At 35.8% G+C, this 17591-nt stretch overlaps 1 protein-coding gene across 4 annotated transcripts in view; it reads right to left on the reverse strand.

Moving 5' to 3' along the window:
- Nucleotides 1–17591, reverse strand: part of TCF12 (transcription factor 12) — a 416785-nt gene that overhangs the window by 124025 nt on the left and 275169 nt on the right. For all 4 annotated transcript variants that reach the window (XM_020981635.2, XM_020981615.2, XM_020981646.2 and 1 more), the window contains exon 6: nt 2344–2408. In XM_020981635.2, the coding sequence (XP_020837294.1) occupies nt 2344–2408 (65 nt within the window). The remainder of the gene's footprint in view (nt 1–2343; nt 2409–17591) is intronic.

Raw genomic sequence — 17591 nt, forward strand, 5'->3', positions numbered from 1 at the left:
AGAGTTAAATGATCTGCAAAACTCACACACTGGGAGACAGATGATGGTTATATTAAAAATCAGGTCTGGGATCACCAGTCCATGGCTTAACCCAGGTAGCAAAAATGTTCACTTATTGAATTCAAATTCATATTATGGAATTAAATTACAGTGACGGAGGTCTCAAATCAACTACAAATCACAGAAATACCTCATAATATTGCACAAATAGCAATTTCTGTTCAAATCTGACCAGGGGCAGAGCACGTTGTAATTCTATTGTTAGGAGATATTGCTAGAAATATTGAGAAAAGCTGGTAGGTCCTTAGCTCAAGAGATCATTATTTCAACTTGAGAGATTAAAAGATTCCAAAAGGGAAACTGGAAGGCTCTGAGTTCTATTATTGCTCTTCTCATGAGCTATTGTGACCAGGTCAATCATTTAAATGCTTTGTTCCTTATAAAAGAAAAATGGCAAAAACTCATTGACCTATCTGACAGGAAATGACTAAGGAATCACCATAAACCACTTTGTAAACATATGTATTAAGTCCCTCATTGCTCTCATCCACAAATACAAAAACCCTAAAACTGATACAGAAAACTGCACATCAAATTCAGAAATTATTTTTTACCCATATAACAAATTCATATCTGTGCACATTGAGAAGTTCACAATACATTGGAAAGAATACTAGGTTCAGAATCAAAGGACTAACATCCAAAGACTAGCTAGATGGCTGCAGTCAGGCCACTTTACCTCTATGGTTTATCTGCAAAATGAAGGCACTGGACCAGACAACTTCTTCTTTTTAAAAATTTATTAATTTTTAGTTTTCAACATTCACTTCCATAAGATTTTGAGTTTTAAATTTTCTCCCTCTCCCATTCCTCCCCCACCCCACTCTAAGACGGTGTACAATCCTATATAGGCTCTATATATACATTCACGTTAAGCATATCTTCCCATTAATCATGATGTAAAGAACAATTAGAATTAATGGGAGGAACCATGCGAATGAAGCAATAAAATAAAACAACAAAGGAAAAGGAGAGCAAAAGGTATGCTTCCATCTGCATTCAGACTCCATAGTTCTTTCTCTGGGTGGGGATAGCAATTTCCATCACAAATCTTTTCTATTTGTTTTAGATTATTGCATTGCTGTGAAGAGCCAAGTCTATCAAAGTCAGTCATCCCATAACATGGCTTACTTGTACAATGTTCTCCTGGTTCTGCTCATTTCATTCTACATCAGTTCATGTAAATCTCCAAGTTTTTTTTTTAATTCTGTCTGCTCGTTTCTTATAGCACAAAAGTATTCCATTACATTTATATACCACAACAATTTATATACACATTTATATACCATTACCCAGTTGATGGGCATCCCCTCAATTTCCGATTCTTTGCCACCACAAAAAGAGTTGCTATAAATATTTTTGTACATGTGGGTCCTTTTCCCATTTTTATGGGACCAGACAACTTCTAAGGTCACTTCCAGTTCTAAATCTGTAATCTTGAAGGAAATCAGCATAGAATTAAAGAAAATGAGACAGCTGACTCAAAATAAACTTCATACTCTTTATCCTCCCCCTTCCCCCCCTTTTTTAATTTTGGGTTTGAATTTGATGGAAATCTTTCTGCAGGACAGCTCAGCATATTCAGTGCTAGTAAATGTTCTCTTACAGAAGTAACATAGGAAGCAGTAGAAAGTAGGTAAGATGTCATGAAGATTAAATGAGATAACATTAGTACTGCCAAGCCCATAGAAGCCACTTAATAAATACATATTAGAAGAAAAAAGATGGATCCTATGCATAAAGACAGCTCTAAGAAACATGGGTGGATCCAATACACATTTTTCAAGTCAAATAGAACACTTAAATGCTCTACATTCTTGGAAACTATTTGCAACGCTGAAATAAAAATATCTGAGATTACAGGCTTCACTTTATAAGTATTTCACATTTTGTACCAACAAGTGGTGGTTTAGTGTGGCAGAAAGCAAAGATTGAAATGTAAGGGCTACATTTCGAGAAAAAAGACACAAGTTTCAGGAAATGGGGAAACTGGTACTTAGTGGAATTAATGTCAAGGAGGAACTCTAAAAAATTCTACGAATATAGAAAAAGGAGAGGGAGCCTGTTGAGCCAGGAGAGAGAGAGTTCTTTAAGCATAGGCAGTAGCATTAAAGAAATTGTGCTTAACTGCTAAATAACAACCACATTCAGCCACAAATTAAATAAGAAAAGAATAAAGAAATAAAATTGGATAAATCTCCGCTTCTTTCACTATTAAATGCTTTATTTATTCACAGGGGGAAAAAAATCATCCCACTTCCTTCTTGTATTCACTAAACTTACTTGACAGCCTGGTAATCCCGTGTCTCTGCTGTACAGGGGAAATGAGCCTCTCTCTGACGTTTTTCCTATAAAACAAAAGAAAATAATTTGATACAAAAACATATCATTTATTGTTAGACAATGAAGTCAATCTTTTGGTACAGTTGCTATACCTATTTTTGGATTTGGGAACAGAAAGGGCAGATAGGAAGCAAGAGACTGAAAAAAAAACAGTAAAGAACTAAGACCTAGGAATCATTCAAGTCATATCAAGAACTGCGCCCTTACTTTCTATAAAATGTCCCCCATTTTAAGTTTACTGTACCTTGGTGTAATTAAAAAGTAAAATGAATCCCCTTATCTCACTCTCCAAGAAAAACACCATTCAAAAATATTGGTTTGGTCACATAATAAGAGAAAGTAGTTATTGGAAAGATCTTCTAAGTCTAAATTTCTTCAAGGAATTGATGTAAATAATGTATTAACAAATTCTGATTAAATGTGTTTTGTTTCAAGATGAAGCTTTAAGGAGAGTGACAAGTTTCAAAAGGATTCATTAGAGGATTTTTTTAGTTAGTAAAATTCACCTAAAGGACTTGAAGTATGTTTTGATTTTTTAAAAAATTATCATTATGAACTTGAAAATACGAAGTAAAATGAATGTTTCCTTATACAAAGTATAAAAAAGAGGATCATATATTAAACCACAAATCTATTATATACACCTGAACTTTTAAAAGTATGTATTAAATTTAACATGACAGTTCTAGCACTGTCCTGTTTGTCTGTTTTATTGTGAATTCCTTTCTTCAGTTGATGCTATTTTCTTCGTATGATGATTTTTTAAAGTTGCATTTAAAATAAAAACAAATTTGGTTTACATACAACTTTTTAGGAACAATATAATATAAGCAAGGCTTTCAACAAGAGCTGGGGTGAATTCACTAGTCTTTGGCTCTATACTTCCAATTTCTATCGCCCTCAGGTCATGAAACCATGAGTCCACTTGCTAGTACATCACATTAAAATTGATGGGAAATCCTTCTGGATACTAAAGATGTCAGGCCAGGAAGATAGAAAAAAGACAGAACTGTGAGGACAAATGCCAAGTTAAGATCAATTGAAGAAAGGCAATTACTGAGTGAAAACAAAGGAGAGCCCCACATTTGGGGGTCTAATGTTGGAGATGCAGAAAATAAAATTCATTTGTGAGATGCTAAAAGTCACTCTCAGCAAATGGTTTAAATTTAAAGAAAATGTTGCCTTTTATAACTAACAGTTTGGAACTCCTGTCTCACATAATTAATTACTTGGCAGCACAGAATTGAGAAAGCTATTGAACTACATTAACATTTCAAACAAATACCACTCTGCCATTCACTAAAAAATAAAAAATAAAAAAGCAGCCAGAATGTGAGGAAGTGCCAGAAATACCCTAAGATATATACCAGAATATACCACCAATTTTTAAATGTTTCAGCCGTTTCATCTTCCTGACCTTCTCCTCATCCACAAACCTTCTCTCTGATGTACACCACCAGTAACAAAACTAAAGAACATATTAAAAAAATTTTTTAAATCTATTTTGCATCTTCTCACTGAGCTGTATGAGTTAAAACTCTTGCAATGCTGAAGGGGACAAAGGAACAAGTAAAAGATAGCCAAACTTGTTCCCTTATTGAATCAAAGTTTTCAAACTGCTATCAACTTTTGGTTGTCTGCATGGGCATAACCCCCTTAAGGGTGAAATTACAGTACATTTTTATTTCATATAATTGCTGATGGTTAAAGCTAAAAGGGACCTTGCAGATCAATTCCAACATGACTTCATTTTATATTTCTGAGCCACCACCCCATTCCATAGTAGTGATACTCTCAGGGAAATCAACATAATTTTTAGGCATGCAAAATATCAGGGAAGGTAAGTCTCATGAAAAACAAAAATAACATATACAAATGACAAAGCCATTTGTAATTACGTGCATACTGCTAACTTCTAGAAAGACTACCAAGACAAAAGACAAAAAGTTTTTTTCTCTGAAAAGTTCAAAATATCTATTTTACTTTTAAAAATGAATTGTTTTGAAATGTTAATATATTACTCTATTTGCATCATTAATTTATTGGAAAGATGATCATTTTCTTGTACACTACAAAAGTTTTTGTTTCAGTGGACAAGAGAAATGTGAAATTTACCAGGTATCTATGTTTAATTCTTTCTAAACTTCTTTTTACAAATATGCTTTCACTAATTAACGTCATTAAGATAAATGTAATAAGTTGTCAGTTAAATCTCAGGTGTTTGATAAGGAACATGAAAATCTGGCACTATACCATAGGTCTTGCATGTTTTACTCATTAATGTCAGAACATGAATTTGCTTTAATATCATAACATGAAAGATAAAATCATTACCCAAACTGTTAAGGTTTAGTTAACTGGGCAGTTAGTGCAGGATGGATTGAACCATATTAAGACATATCAAAGAGTTAAAATTATATTTGCATTTAAAAATATAACATGCTAAAAAAAACCTTAACTGCTAGTATGGGGGGGGGGACAGACTTTTAAAAAAAAACACAAAATACTTTCATCATTTAAAATTTTGCCAACCAAAGAAAAAAATATTTCCAAATTCAGGGGGCTTTTTTTCTTACTTCAGTGCAACTAAACATGTATTTATCCAGGACCTGCTATGGGTTTAGCACCATCTTAGGCTCCACTTTTAAAAAAAAAGTAAATAATAGTTTATGTTCCTAGAAAGTTTTCAGTCTTCATGAGAAGATAAAACATGTACGTGAACAAAAACCATAAACTTACAGGTAATCAAATAATACATTGAACAGATTCAAATGACAAGAACTTATGATACAGACAGCATTACCAGTGGTCAGGAAAGGCAGAGATTGATAGAGGCTGCAACAACTGGGAAAGTCTCAAGAAGAAGGAATAATGCTTGAAGTAGGGCTCGAAAACTGGATTTAGCAGTAGGAAGAAAGGCATGATTCAGTGCACAGAAGTAAGAAGGAACAGTGTGTTCAAGAAGGAAACTAATGTAACTGGAGTTTGTATTTGGGACTAGTGAAACAATATGGTTGGATAGGAAGCTTGTGAATAGATCCAGGAAAGGTCAAAAGTAGCATTTACCTAGATTTTAGCAAAATGTTTGAAAAATATTTCATGCTACTTTGGTGGGTAAGATGGCAAGATCTGATGGGCTTAGTGATTATATGAGACAGATTCAGAAGGGGTTTAATTGCCACATTCAAAGAGCAGTCATTCATGGCTCCATGTCAATTGGGAATGAAGTATTTAGTGGAAGGTTCTGGGGTTTCTGTGCTTGTTTTAACATTTTTTGTCAACAATTATAGATACAATTAGACGACATCCTTACTGAATTTGAATTTGTCACAAAGCTAGAAAGGAGAGCTAACATACTGGACCCAAAAAATACCTTCTCAGATTGGAAAATTGAACTGAATGTAATAAAATGTAATTTAATAGGGATATATGTGTGTGTGTGTGTGTATGTGTGTATATATATATGTACGTGTATATATATATATACACATATATATATGAAGTTTAATACTTGGGTTCAAGAAATTGATTTCACAAATACAAGATGGGGAAGGTATTATTAGACAACAGTTTGAGAAAGATCTAGGGTTAAAATGGATTTTAAGTTCAATAAATTAACTGTGTTAAGCCAATCAAAAAAGCCAATGCAAACTTACGTTGTGTTAAGAGAAACAACATCCAGGATTAGAGGTGATAATGCTACTGTACTCATCCCTAGTTAGACTACATCTAGAATTTTGAAGTTCAGTTCTGGGTACCACATTTTGGAAAGGAAAATGACAAGTTGGAAGGCTTATCAATGCTTATTGGAAGGCATATTGATAAGCTGGGTATTAACCAGAATAAGGGCTTCATGTCCATACCATATGAATATCAGTTGCTAAAAGAACACAAGCTCCTTGAGGGCAGGGGTGATTTCATTTTTGTCTTTACAGTACAGCATGATTGATACATTATTGGTGCTTAATAAATGCTCACTGAATTGAATGAATGGAGGATTTAACCTGGAGAAGAGAAAGCTCAGAGATGAACATGATAGCCCAGGACCTAAAAGACAGGCATAAGGAAGAAGGATTAAACTTACTATGTCTGGACTAGAGGGTGGAACCAGAAGTGTTAGGAGGAAGGAATATTAGGTTTGTTATAAGGAAAAACTTCATAATTGTTAGAGCTACCCTCAGGAGGTAACTGAAAGTCTCCAAGCAAAGGCTGTATTACTACAAGCTAAGAATGTTATAAGAAGGCTTGTTGTTTAGCAATGGGTTGGACTCACTAGATAACCACTCAGGTCCTTGCAATTCTGAGTGAGATCACAGAGGGCCTTGAATGGCAGGAAGAGAACCTGGATCTCATCTGATAGTCAAAAGGAAGCCATTACAAAAAGGAAAGGCTCTGGGAAATTTTCAGCTCTTGAAACATTGTGTTCAATATTCATTTTCTCGAATTATTAGTTAAACATCCAAAGATAAAACAATAAGCATGTAATGTCCCTCAAAATAGCTGCAATGTCTATAAAAAGATCATTACAGAGATTCCATTAGAATGCACTAAACAGTAACATTTCATTCAAGGGGAAGGGAAAGAAAAGGCTACACATTTTTCTGCTGAAGCAATGTGCCTGTAACAGCCATCAGGCATAAGCAAATAAAATACCTTGTATGCAAAATTATTTGAAGTAGCATGAATTATGCAGTTCATATTAACCAGACTCAGCATTTTCCTCCCTGAAAATAAGAATTGTACAGGAAATGATAAACAACTTTGGCTAAATCACACAGACAGTTTTTAAAACAAATACTCAAGAAACACTAAATTACACAATTAGTTTGCTCACTACCTGAAAGGGGGTCATAGAGGGAAACAAAGGCATTCTATAAGGTAAGGATAGAGGGTAGTTGTAGTCACAGATTGGACAAGATGGCCTCTATGTTCCTGCCAACTTTGACACTTTGTGATTCTATGATTAGATACAGTTTTACTTATCACTTAAGGAATAAATCAGCAAATACTCCAAGATGTACCACACACTGCAGGTACTTCCTGAAAGATTATCAGGTGCCTCTAACATGCACACACAGGCCTATCTCCACCACCTTTCCTCAGCTTAGGATCTGCTTATAACCCAGCCCACAGTCAGTACATAACCTTTCTTTTTCCTTTGTATGCATAACTATTAGAATATGTACTTGGAAAGACAAAGAAATCCCTGGGATAAAAAAAATTTTCCCCTTTATTGTGCACAGGCAAACTCCCATTTGCTTTCCTTTTTGTTTGATTTAGCATCTGGTGAGACCCAGTATCCTTAACATGTCAATTAAAAGATGTGTGACAAGTTTTACTTAGCTAATATGTCTAAATGAAATATGATGAAATTTAAAATCCAGCCCTCAGAATTTAATATAAACATTCAAATCAAAACATTCCATCTCAAAATCGCCCCCATTAACTTAAAAAAAACTCAAACGTACATACCAAATGCTTCACTTTTGAATCACATACACAGATCCTATATTTTCTTTACCCCCCCAAAAAAATAGCCAATCAATGAGTTTTACTTATCTATATGATCTTTAAGATTTATTCCCTAGAAACAGGTGATTCTCAATTGGTAGATCCTTCTTGTTTATCTATTATGTGTTCTGCCCCCTTTCCATTGAATGTGTGGACTATTCTCTTTACCCTTAAAGCTTGAAACCCTACTTCTTCCATTGAAAAAAACCTTCTAATAAAAAATTAATCTCAATATATGTGGAACTAGTTGTTGGACATATTTTTTTTGGTTGGGGAAGTTGTATAGTTGTTTCTCAGGAAAAAAATCATACATACACATATCGACAAGGAGTATGTTATAGTAGATAGAGGGCAGGTCTCTGATGCCTCTTCGTGGTTATAGAGCCTGGGGAAGTCATTAACCTCTCAATGGAGTGTCTAAGTAATTCTAGAAGAGACTGTACATTAAAGAGTAGTTGCATATATGTAAGTTTCTAAATTGCTTCACTCATGAAATCACAAGTCTACACTAAAACATATATACATCTATTTGTGTGCATGCCTTTATGTTTACATGTACCTATTTGCACACACGTATACATATGTTACATTGTTATAATACTTCAGTCACCTTGCTTTCCCCACCATCATATAGGATCCTACCTCGTTCCCTCACTGCCTAGTAGGCATGAGCCTAGGGAATTCAAACCAATTTAAATATTAGCCTTGTCAAAATATAATTTTAAAATAACTCTAAATTTTTTGAAGTTACATTAACGATTAAGGTTTATACAGCCTGTGTGTTAGGTCACTAGTCATGTGACTATGACAAAAATGGAAGCTCAGAAAAGTTAAATGATTTACCAATGGATAGACACATAGCTAGTAATAGCAGAGCTAAGACTTAAAAGCAGGTATTCCGCCTCCAGGTCCATGGTTCTTTCTGATGTACTAGCATAACTTCCAAGACTGTTGTCATAGTCACATGATATAATCCAAATTTAGCGCTGCCTTCTAGATTCTTCACTATTCTGGATCACCTGTGCCTCTACTTTCCTCTAAGAGAACACAGATAATCATAGGGTGGTTGCATGACTGAGAACCTGATGTCTCTTTTAAATCTGACCCTATGATATAGATGTTTTACATGTACTATCACATCTAATAGATATCTAGTCTGTTTCATAGGAGAAAATAAATCTAGGTGCCTGAAATCTCATCTGATGCTAGAAGTCAATTGATGCCATGATCCCTGCCCTAAACTTTGAGAGGCTCGATGCTAGATTAACCATCCAAACCTAGGGTGGGCTATATGTTGGCTTCTTTTTAAACTGGGCCAGATCTCTCAGGGGATTTATCAGCCTAGAAATAGTTTTTTACCACATCCTGTACCAATATATAGCTCTATACTTCCACAATGGAGTAAGAAAATATCTCTGTGAAGTGACAATGATCCATCATCCCATGGAAGAGGGTTTTATTTTCTTTTGTTTTGAAAAAAGATGATTTTTAATGTAGATTTTTGAAATTTAAAGCACACATTTTAAAAATTGGCCTTTGAGCAGAGGTGGTCTCAAAGATGGGTTTTACTATCCCCCATTCAAAACACACTCAATCACAGGGGCTTTTAAATTTGTTTCAATTCTAGATCCACACTAATCCCTTGCCAGGGGCTGTCAGAGCTCGCTTATAGCACAGCTGCAGTGTGTTAAGCAAGAAGAGAAAGGGGGTAGGGGTAGGGGTTCAGTTGGAGAGGCATGGTTACTAACCCCTGAAACAAATAGCGGCTGCTTACTGCCCAGTGCACGAGTCAGTCAAATTACCAGATCTGGCAGCAGTTTCCCAGTATGAACTTCTCCAAACTGAGTTAACTTCCCTGGAATTCAATTGGTCCCTGTGTCTTGGCCTTAGTTTGTGATTTGAACCCTGAGCACTTTCACTTCATTGCTGTTTTTTTTCTCCCTGGGGCAGGAATTTTGCTTGCCAGATTTCTTACCCCCACCAGTGATTACTTAGGTCCTAGTACTGTCCTCTTTACGACAGGAAAATCTGGACAAACTCTAATTGACAATCTGATTGAGATTTCTAGTTAGATGTGTCCTTTGTGAAAGAAGCCTCTAGTGGTGTCATTGTCTGCCTTCTAGAAGGCTCAGAGTGCTACCTGGCATCTGGCCAGACTCAGGAATGAGAACACCATTATCCTAAAGGACTATGCTGATCTGCTTGCTTTCTAGTTCATGCCAGATTGCTTGTAAGATTTTTCTGAATACTTCCAGGAATTCTAGTCAGACCATGCCAAAGTGGCCTTTACAATGTTAGGACGTCATTTAACCTCTCTCCACCTCAGTTTCTTCATCTCCAAAATGACAGTGTTGAACTCAAATGGCTCTAAGGCAGGGGTGGGGAATCTGTGGCCTTCTAGGTCCTTGGGCATAGCCTTTAGACTGAGTCCACGTTTTACAGAACAAATCCTTTTATTAAGGGAATTGTTCTGTGAAGTTTGGATTCAAAGGGCTGCACTTGAGGACCTAGAGGGCCATGAGTGACCTGGAGGACACAGGTTCTCCACCCCTGCTCCAAGGTCTCCTCAGTTCTAAATCTATGATCCTATGATCCATCTGACTGTCTCATATAATGCCAGCAGTCATTCATCCATCTGAAGAATGATTCTCTCTAGGATTCACCTGTCACTATCAAAGAACAATTCTCTATGTTCCAGGAGGGAAGTACACCAAGCCTCTTGCCTCAAACATTATCCAACTGTTCTCTATCATAACAGAGGCTAAAGAGCTGATGTTGCATAATCTAATCACCAGATGAGGTTTCTTGCTAAGCTTGTGGAAGAAATGACTAGATAATGAGGCAGCTTTTTAAAATAAAAGGCCCAGAAACAATAAATTATACTGAGATCGAGAATGTAGTAAATAGTAGTTTTTGAAGGGAGGTCCAATTCTATTCCACCTATTGCAAATGGCATGATTGAGGATATGCCAACAACACCCATCAGTAGACAGAGGACTCCCAATTCAATACCAGATTTTGAAGACATTTTCAATGGTACAGAGATGGACAATATTCCTTTCACTCTCTGTTCAACTAGTGATTGACTATTTCTAGCTTTCCCATCCCAATGAGTAGGATCTATCCTTGAAAATTCTTGTATTCCATGTGTCAACAGAGTCAAGCCAACATAAGACATTTATCTAGCAGATAACTTCTCCCTCACCCCCATGGGGGCTTCCTGTTTTATGTACAGATATATGAAAGAAATTCACATCTGGAATGATATCAATATCCTGTTTTGTCCTTTAGAGTTATACAGTCTAATCCTTCCTCATGAGAAAGCCCTTCAAATATTTGAAAGAAGCTATCAAGTTCCTCCTAAGCTCTCTCATTTCCGGGTTAAATATCCACATTTCCTTCAACTGTCCTTCACTATTCCTGGTTGGCCTTTTCATCCCAGGTTGCCAATGCCCCATTTAAAATGTAGCACCCACAACTGGATACTCTGTGTGTTTTACTATATTGAACTCTTTGCAACTATTGCTTTATTTGTTGTGGAGACTGTTTGTTTCAAGGGTTGCACAAGATGAGAAAGTGGGATCTGATCTGCCTTGCTGGATGGAGTACCCAGATGACAGAACAACTGAAATACTGAAAGAAAAGCACATTAGTTTTGCCATATATTTTTTTGAAGTAACTGTTATGTTACTGACTTATGTGAAGCTTGTGGTCACCAAAACATCTCTGCATCTCTCTCATAGGAACTACTATTAAGCTGTACGTTTCCCTGCCATTTACTAACTTGGAAAAGTCAATTCAGTTCCCTAGGTCTCACCTTCCTATGTGTAAAATGAGAGGGTTGGACTAGATAATCTCTAAGTCCTTTTCTGCTCTAAGTCCCATATTCCAATATTTTTAAATTGACTTGAACATAAATACAGGATTTTACATTCATTCATCTTGCTTGTTTCAACCAACCATTCTATCATTCATCATTTAAATTTCCACTCCTTGCCCCTTGTCATCTGCAAATTTTATAAACAAGCCCATTCTGCATTCTTTTATGTCACCCCAAATAATGTAGAGTATCTCAAAGTGAACTTGACATGCCTAATTTTTTTTTTTGGTACCAAAAGCTAGCCTAAGTCAAGAAGGGTTTCACCCACATCCCCAGGAGTTCTGGACTTTTTCTGGGCTATCCTTATGTACCTCACATTTATGGTTTAGGATGGGGGCATTGTTAGAGTACTCTAAACCGATTACCAAAGTAGGAATGAACTATCTAATTTACTCTAGATACCACACTACACCACAGTCTACTATTTGCACTTATAAAGAATTTCCATTATCAGTCTGTATCCAAGACATACCCTACTTTTAATCTTGTTTCAGTCCCTTATTACAAAATAAATTTATCCCAATGGTTAAGTCACAAATTATTTATATATGTCCAACACAACTTTATCCATATCTATATATTAAAAAAGGGAAGCAGAGAATTTCTAGGGAAGAAAAATCAAGTCATTTTTGCTTGCCTGGATAACAAGTAAAATAGATCACAGAAATAAGTATCATAAATAAAGTGGAAGTAAAAGAGGAGCAATTTTTATGCAACTTCAGAAAACCACTTATTTCAGTGGATAATCCGCTATAACAAAGGTTCTCAACCTTTATGTAAAAAGGAGCTATAATTTATTTACCTAATGCCTTGAGATTACTAGTGGAAACCATCATACTATCACAGAGCTAGAACTGGAAGAGATTTCAGGACACTGGATTCAACCTTTTCATTTTTATAGCTGAGGAAACCAAAGTTGAGAAATTACGAGGCTTGCCCAGAGATCATACAACTATTAAGTATCTAAGGGAAGATGTAAATTCAGGTCTTCTTGGCTCTATGCCAGCACTCTATGTCCTGTGCTACCAAACTGCTTAAATATTTGTTAAGTGGATGCTGATAGTAAATTCCTAGAGCAACACAGAACAGGTGGCTATGCTTCCTTTCCACTGCGGTTCTAGCAAAGAGGGAGGAGAAGGGACATCACAGTTGCAAATCAGATGGGGAATCTACTACAAGGTTCTGATCCAATTTTTAGGAGGCAGTATTCGAGAGTAGGGAAAGAAGGAAGATGAACATTTATTTATTAAACTCCTATTTTGTATTAGTCACTATGTTTAGTGCTTTACAAATAGTCTCATTTTATTTATTTACTAGAAAGAGCAGTGGGAGAACCTGGGTTTACAGCCTAGCTCTACTGCTTATTATCTGTATAAAGATGGGAAGGCCATTTAACTTCTGTTTCTGTCAAACAATGGGACTAGATTATTTGATTTTTGTGGTCTTGCCTAATTTTTTAAAATAGTCTTCAATGGATTCCTGAAATATAATAGTTTCATTATTCTGAATGTACTTTTCCTACCCATTTAAAACAATGTGACAAAGTAAGGGAATGCATCCTTTATACAGCCCTGGGAAGAAATTTAGAGACACTAGCATCCTGGTTGAGATAATCATCTCAATATTTGTTTCTGTGATAGCCTCATTATTACCAAGACTGCAAGCAAAGCGATGTTTGCAGGTACAATGCATAGAAGGCATTCAATAAATTCTATGACTGATTAATCGGAATGACAGGGGACTTTTCTATTTATTAGAGACCAAATTATTATTTAACTGAAGCATGCTGTTTTTGCAATATAAAGACATATTTCATTCTTCTTACTAAGGAAATCTAGACATGTATATATTTCAAATAGCCAACATTAATTTGATTATTTTTTAAAGTAAAAGAGTCCAGAGCATTCATAGGGCTTTCAAAAAGGCAGAGATTATTGCAAAAATTATGAAGTTAAAATTTTTAAGGCATTTAACACATAAGCTTTTCCATGTAAATATATATTCATATATGTGTACATTTATGGAGACATGGTTAAAATTCTTTTAAAAATGAATAGAGCCAGCACACGCTCAATAATTCTTTTAAATATTATTTCTGAGCACCTCCCCTTCCTTCCAAATTCCCAATATCTATCCTAGGAGTTGTTCGGGAGACAACAAAGCACTTCGGTGTCTAATATGAGTTCATTATTCTCTAACAATCTAACCTCTCCTCCCTTGGAGAATCAGCTCTTTGCTTCCCACGGATGATCTCTATCAAATGTTCCCAGTATAATTTGGCGTGCACTGATAATTTGGAGACATACAAAACACTGCACTGCAAGGTGGGCAAATATACAACGGCAGAGGGGTAAAGAACTGAGAGGCTCCGTTCCAGGATTTAAGTCTTGGCTCTGCCTCTTCATTCACTGAGTGATTTTGAGCAGGTCGTAAGTCACTTAACCTATCTAGGCCTCTGCTCACTCTTTTGTAAAAATCAGCCCAGTAGCACATACCTCATACAGGCCTGGCAAGGTTTAATTAATGTTTATAAAGTACTCGGGAATCCTTGGATGAAAGAACCTCAGCCAACGCTAAGTATTATTAGTATTACAGACCTCATTGCAGGGACAATCTGCTCAAACTTACAGAACAAATGAAAAAAGAATCCTAAACCAACAGTTACCTTAAAAAAAAAGACGACTTTAATATGAATGCCTTCCTATTTTCTTCACAACAATTTGTTTAAGTGTTATTGGCTAACATTTGTGCCAAGCACGCTGCTGGCTACACTGAAGATGTTTAAATATCCAGTGCCAACAAGCACAGCTGCTGGCCTCCCTACGCCCTCCTCCTGTTCACTCCATGCCAAATGACTCACTCAGCTATGAATGATGAGGCAGCAGCCGAGGAAAATGCCAAGTGCAAGTGAGATTAGTGATAAACCAGAGGATCCCTACAGAGGTCAGTGATTAGCGGGTTCCTAGTTGTAATCACTTTTCTAACCCAGCCTTTATCTCATCATACACTCCATCTTAACTCTACAGTTTTCCTGCGACAGGCATCAGAACCTGTGAGCAGCTTCCCAATCAATAATCCTCACAGTATTGCTAAAGCACCCAGAGAGTGTCTTACCCTTGATAATAGCACAGCCAGACCTGGGTAATTTGAATTGGTTTTGTAAACTCTCTTGAGATGTTAAATCTTAAGATAAAAACGTCCAGGGTACAAATACATCACCAAAACAGCTACCTTTAATTTTTACAGAATTACCAGATTCACAGATAAAACAGGGACAGATTGAGTAGTATGGCTTGTTCAGAGCAGCTGACTTGGTATTCCAGGCTTTCAGTAGGATATAAACAGGAGATCGCTAATTTGCAATGTTCTGTGAATGTGAGTTGCAAGTGAGGTTGGAGGGTGGGATTGAGAAATGAGAAGAAAGGGGGAAATATATCTTTATGGAATTTAACACTTCAGGATGCTACACTGATATCATTTTTGAGATCGCATGTCAAGCACATGATTGTGAGAATCTTAAAGTCTAAACAATTTTAAAAGAACATTCTTCTTACTAATCAGATTTTCTCAAATCCAGTCTATGGGTAAATTTACATCAGATTTGCTGTGGTGATTTTTCTTTGGGTATTACTTGTAAGTGCCTCTTTCACACAGCTCCACACTTCTCCACACAGAATTGAATTCAGTCTTTGAGAATTCAGAAGAACAAACATCTTGGTTTATATATTTACCCAAAAGACAAGACCTTTTATTTTAGCTTTATTTCAAGAATAAACAATGTGTATTAGGCTTTTAGCATCAGATAACCTACGACCTTTGAAGCACTATGTTTTCACTAATTTCAACAAGTTTCTGAAATAGTCAAACAGGTACCTCACACCTTTCTAGGGAATGAATGAGGTGGAACAAAGTGGACTCCTTCCACTACTAAAGCCTCGAAAGAATCAGGTTACTGATAGTTTGTTATGCAATTTGATAAAGAGGTGAGCTGGGGATACTGATATCCTCCTCTCGTCTTTCCACTCCTTTCTCCTCTACATTAGACATACCCTAAGCCCTAAATTTGAAAAAACAAACACACAAAAAAACCAATCCTTTAAGAAAGGCATTTTCTCTTAGATATTCTTCATTCACCTTGATATTAAGCACCCATTACCTTTCTCTCATTTCTTTATTTTTGTCTAATTTGGACTATAAAACAGGACAGAATCAATGTCTAATTCTGTTGTGTTTAGCAGTACCCAAGAAACAGAAGCCATTTATTCAGGAAACATTGACGCCTAGACTGTATATGACTCTTTTCCTAGGTATAACCACTCATATACTTCCATGTGTATGAGAAAAGGAAAATATAGATCTACTGGTATAGATCTACTACAGGGATTTGAGAATACTCAAATTTTTGTTAACTGGCTAGGTTTACTTTTGGTGCTGTTAATCAACTATTTTCTCAGTTATTCAAATACAAAGTTGACCTTATATGTTGTTACTTGCCTACTCCCTGGAAACCAGTAAAATCTGATGTCAGAAAATAAACAGAACATCTTGATTCAATTCATGGGGCTTACTTAGAAAAGGTGAAAAATCTAAAAAGTTGGGAGACCTTTTGGAATAAGGATAAATGCATAAATAAATGCAAGCACATGAACAATGGAGACCATTTAGAATTAATAAGTCTCAAGAGATCTTCAAATACAAAAAAAAATTAAAAGAAAACCAAAAAGTTACTCAAAATTACCAATAGCAGACTGAATATAAGAAAAACTCAAAATGTGAGTGAAATTCCTCATGTACATTACAGAAATTAAGGTAGGGTGTATAAATGTCACAGAAGAAGCATAAGTACAGTGAGATTGTAGTATAAAGAGAGTGTGATGCTCTGTTGAAACAGATGGGGAAAGCCCCAAAGAGTTTCTTTATCATTTGCTAAGATTTAAACAAAGTACTTGCCACATGATGGGCACTCTGGGGTAAATTACGCGACATTCAATTTTGATTGAGCAGACTCCATGTATTTATTTTATTTACATCCCACCTCTGAAGTTTAAAACTATACAGGTATTAAGGTCCTCTCCTTACCTAGCAAACTAGTTGTGTCCCAAACGTTTATTTATCTGCTCTGTAGAACTCAGAGCATTTTTTTTCCAGTGAAAAAAGATGGTATAAAAGATAGTTAAGTTCCCAAGCCAATCCATAAAGGCCTCTAATTCATAATGTCATTGAAATTCTGTACATCTGCAAATAAATCTCCTTAGCATGGGGCCTGGGACATAGTAAGCACTTAATAAATGCTTGGTGACTGAATGACTGACTGAAAAATAGTGGAGAAGGACATAAATGCAAGACTTGTAATTAAATATAACAGAAAAAAATAGAATGAAATTTTAAAAGAATTATATTGAATGTTAGTGCTTAAAGAAAACCAGGTTTGATTAGAGAAGGGAAGAGGGAAGAGATAGAGTTTTGTGGAGGTTCTGATGGGTATTTCTGGGTATTTTTGAGGGCTTTATGCATTATGTCTAATCTCATATCAGTACTCAAAGTCTTCTACTTTCTTGATACAGGTCTATCAGCAGTAATTTTTTAACACTTAATTTTTAAAAGTTGTGAATTTGACAAAGACTAAAATCAAATATGTTTATATATATGCATATATACACACAGCATATAAAAACAGGATTATATAACTGAGTCACTCTTATGTATAGCTTGTCCTTTTACGTATATATTAAATTTAACACAATAGTACCAACACTGCTCTACTTGTCTTTGCCCCCTTCTGAATTTCCTTCTGCTG

Source organism: Phascolarctos cinereus, unplaced genomic scaffold (genome assembly GCF_003287225.1).
Source record: "Phascolarctos cinereus isolate Bilbo 61053 unplaced genomic scaffold, phaCin_HiC Scaffold_3;HRSCAF=262, whole genome shotgun sequence".
Lineage (NCBI taxonomy): Eukaryota > Metazoa > Chordata > Mammalia > Diprotodontia > Phascolarctidae > Phascolarctos > Phascolarctos cinereus.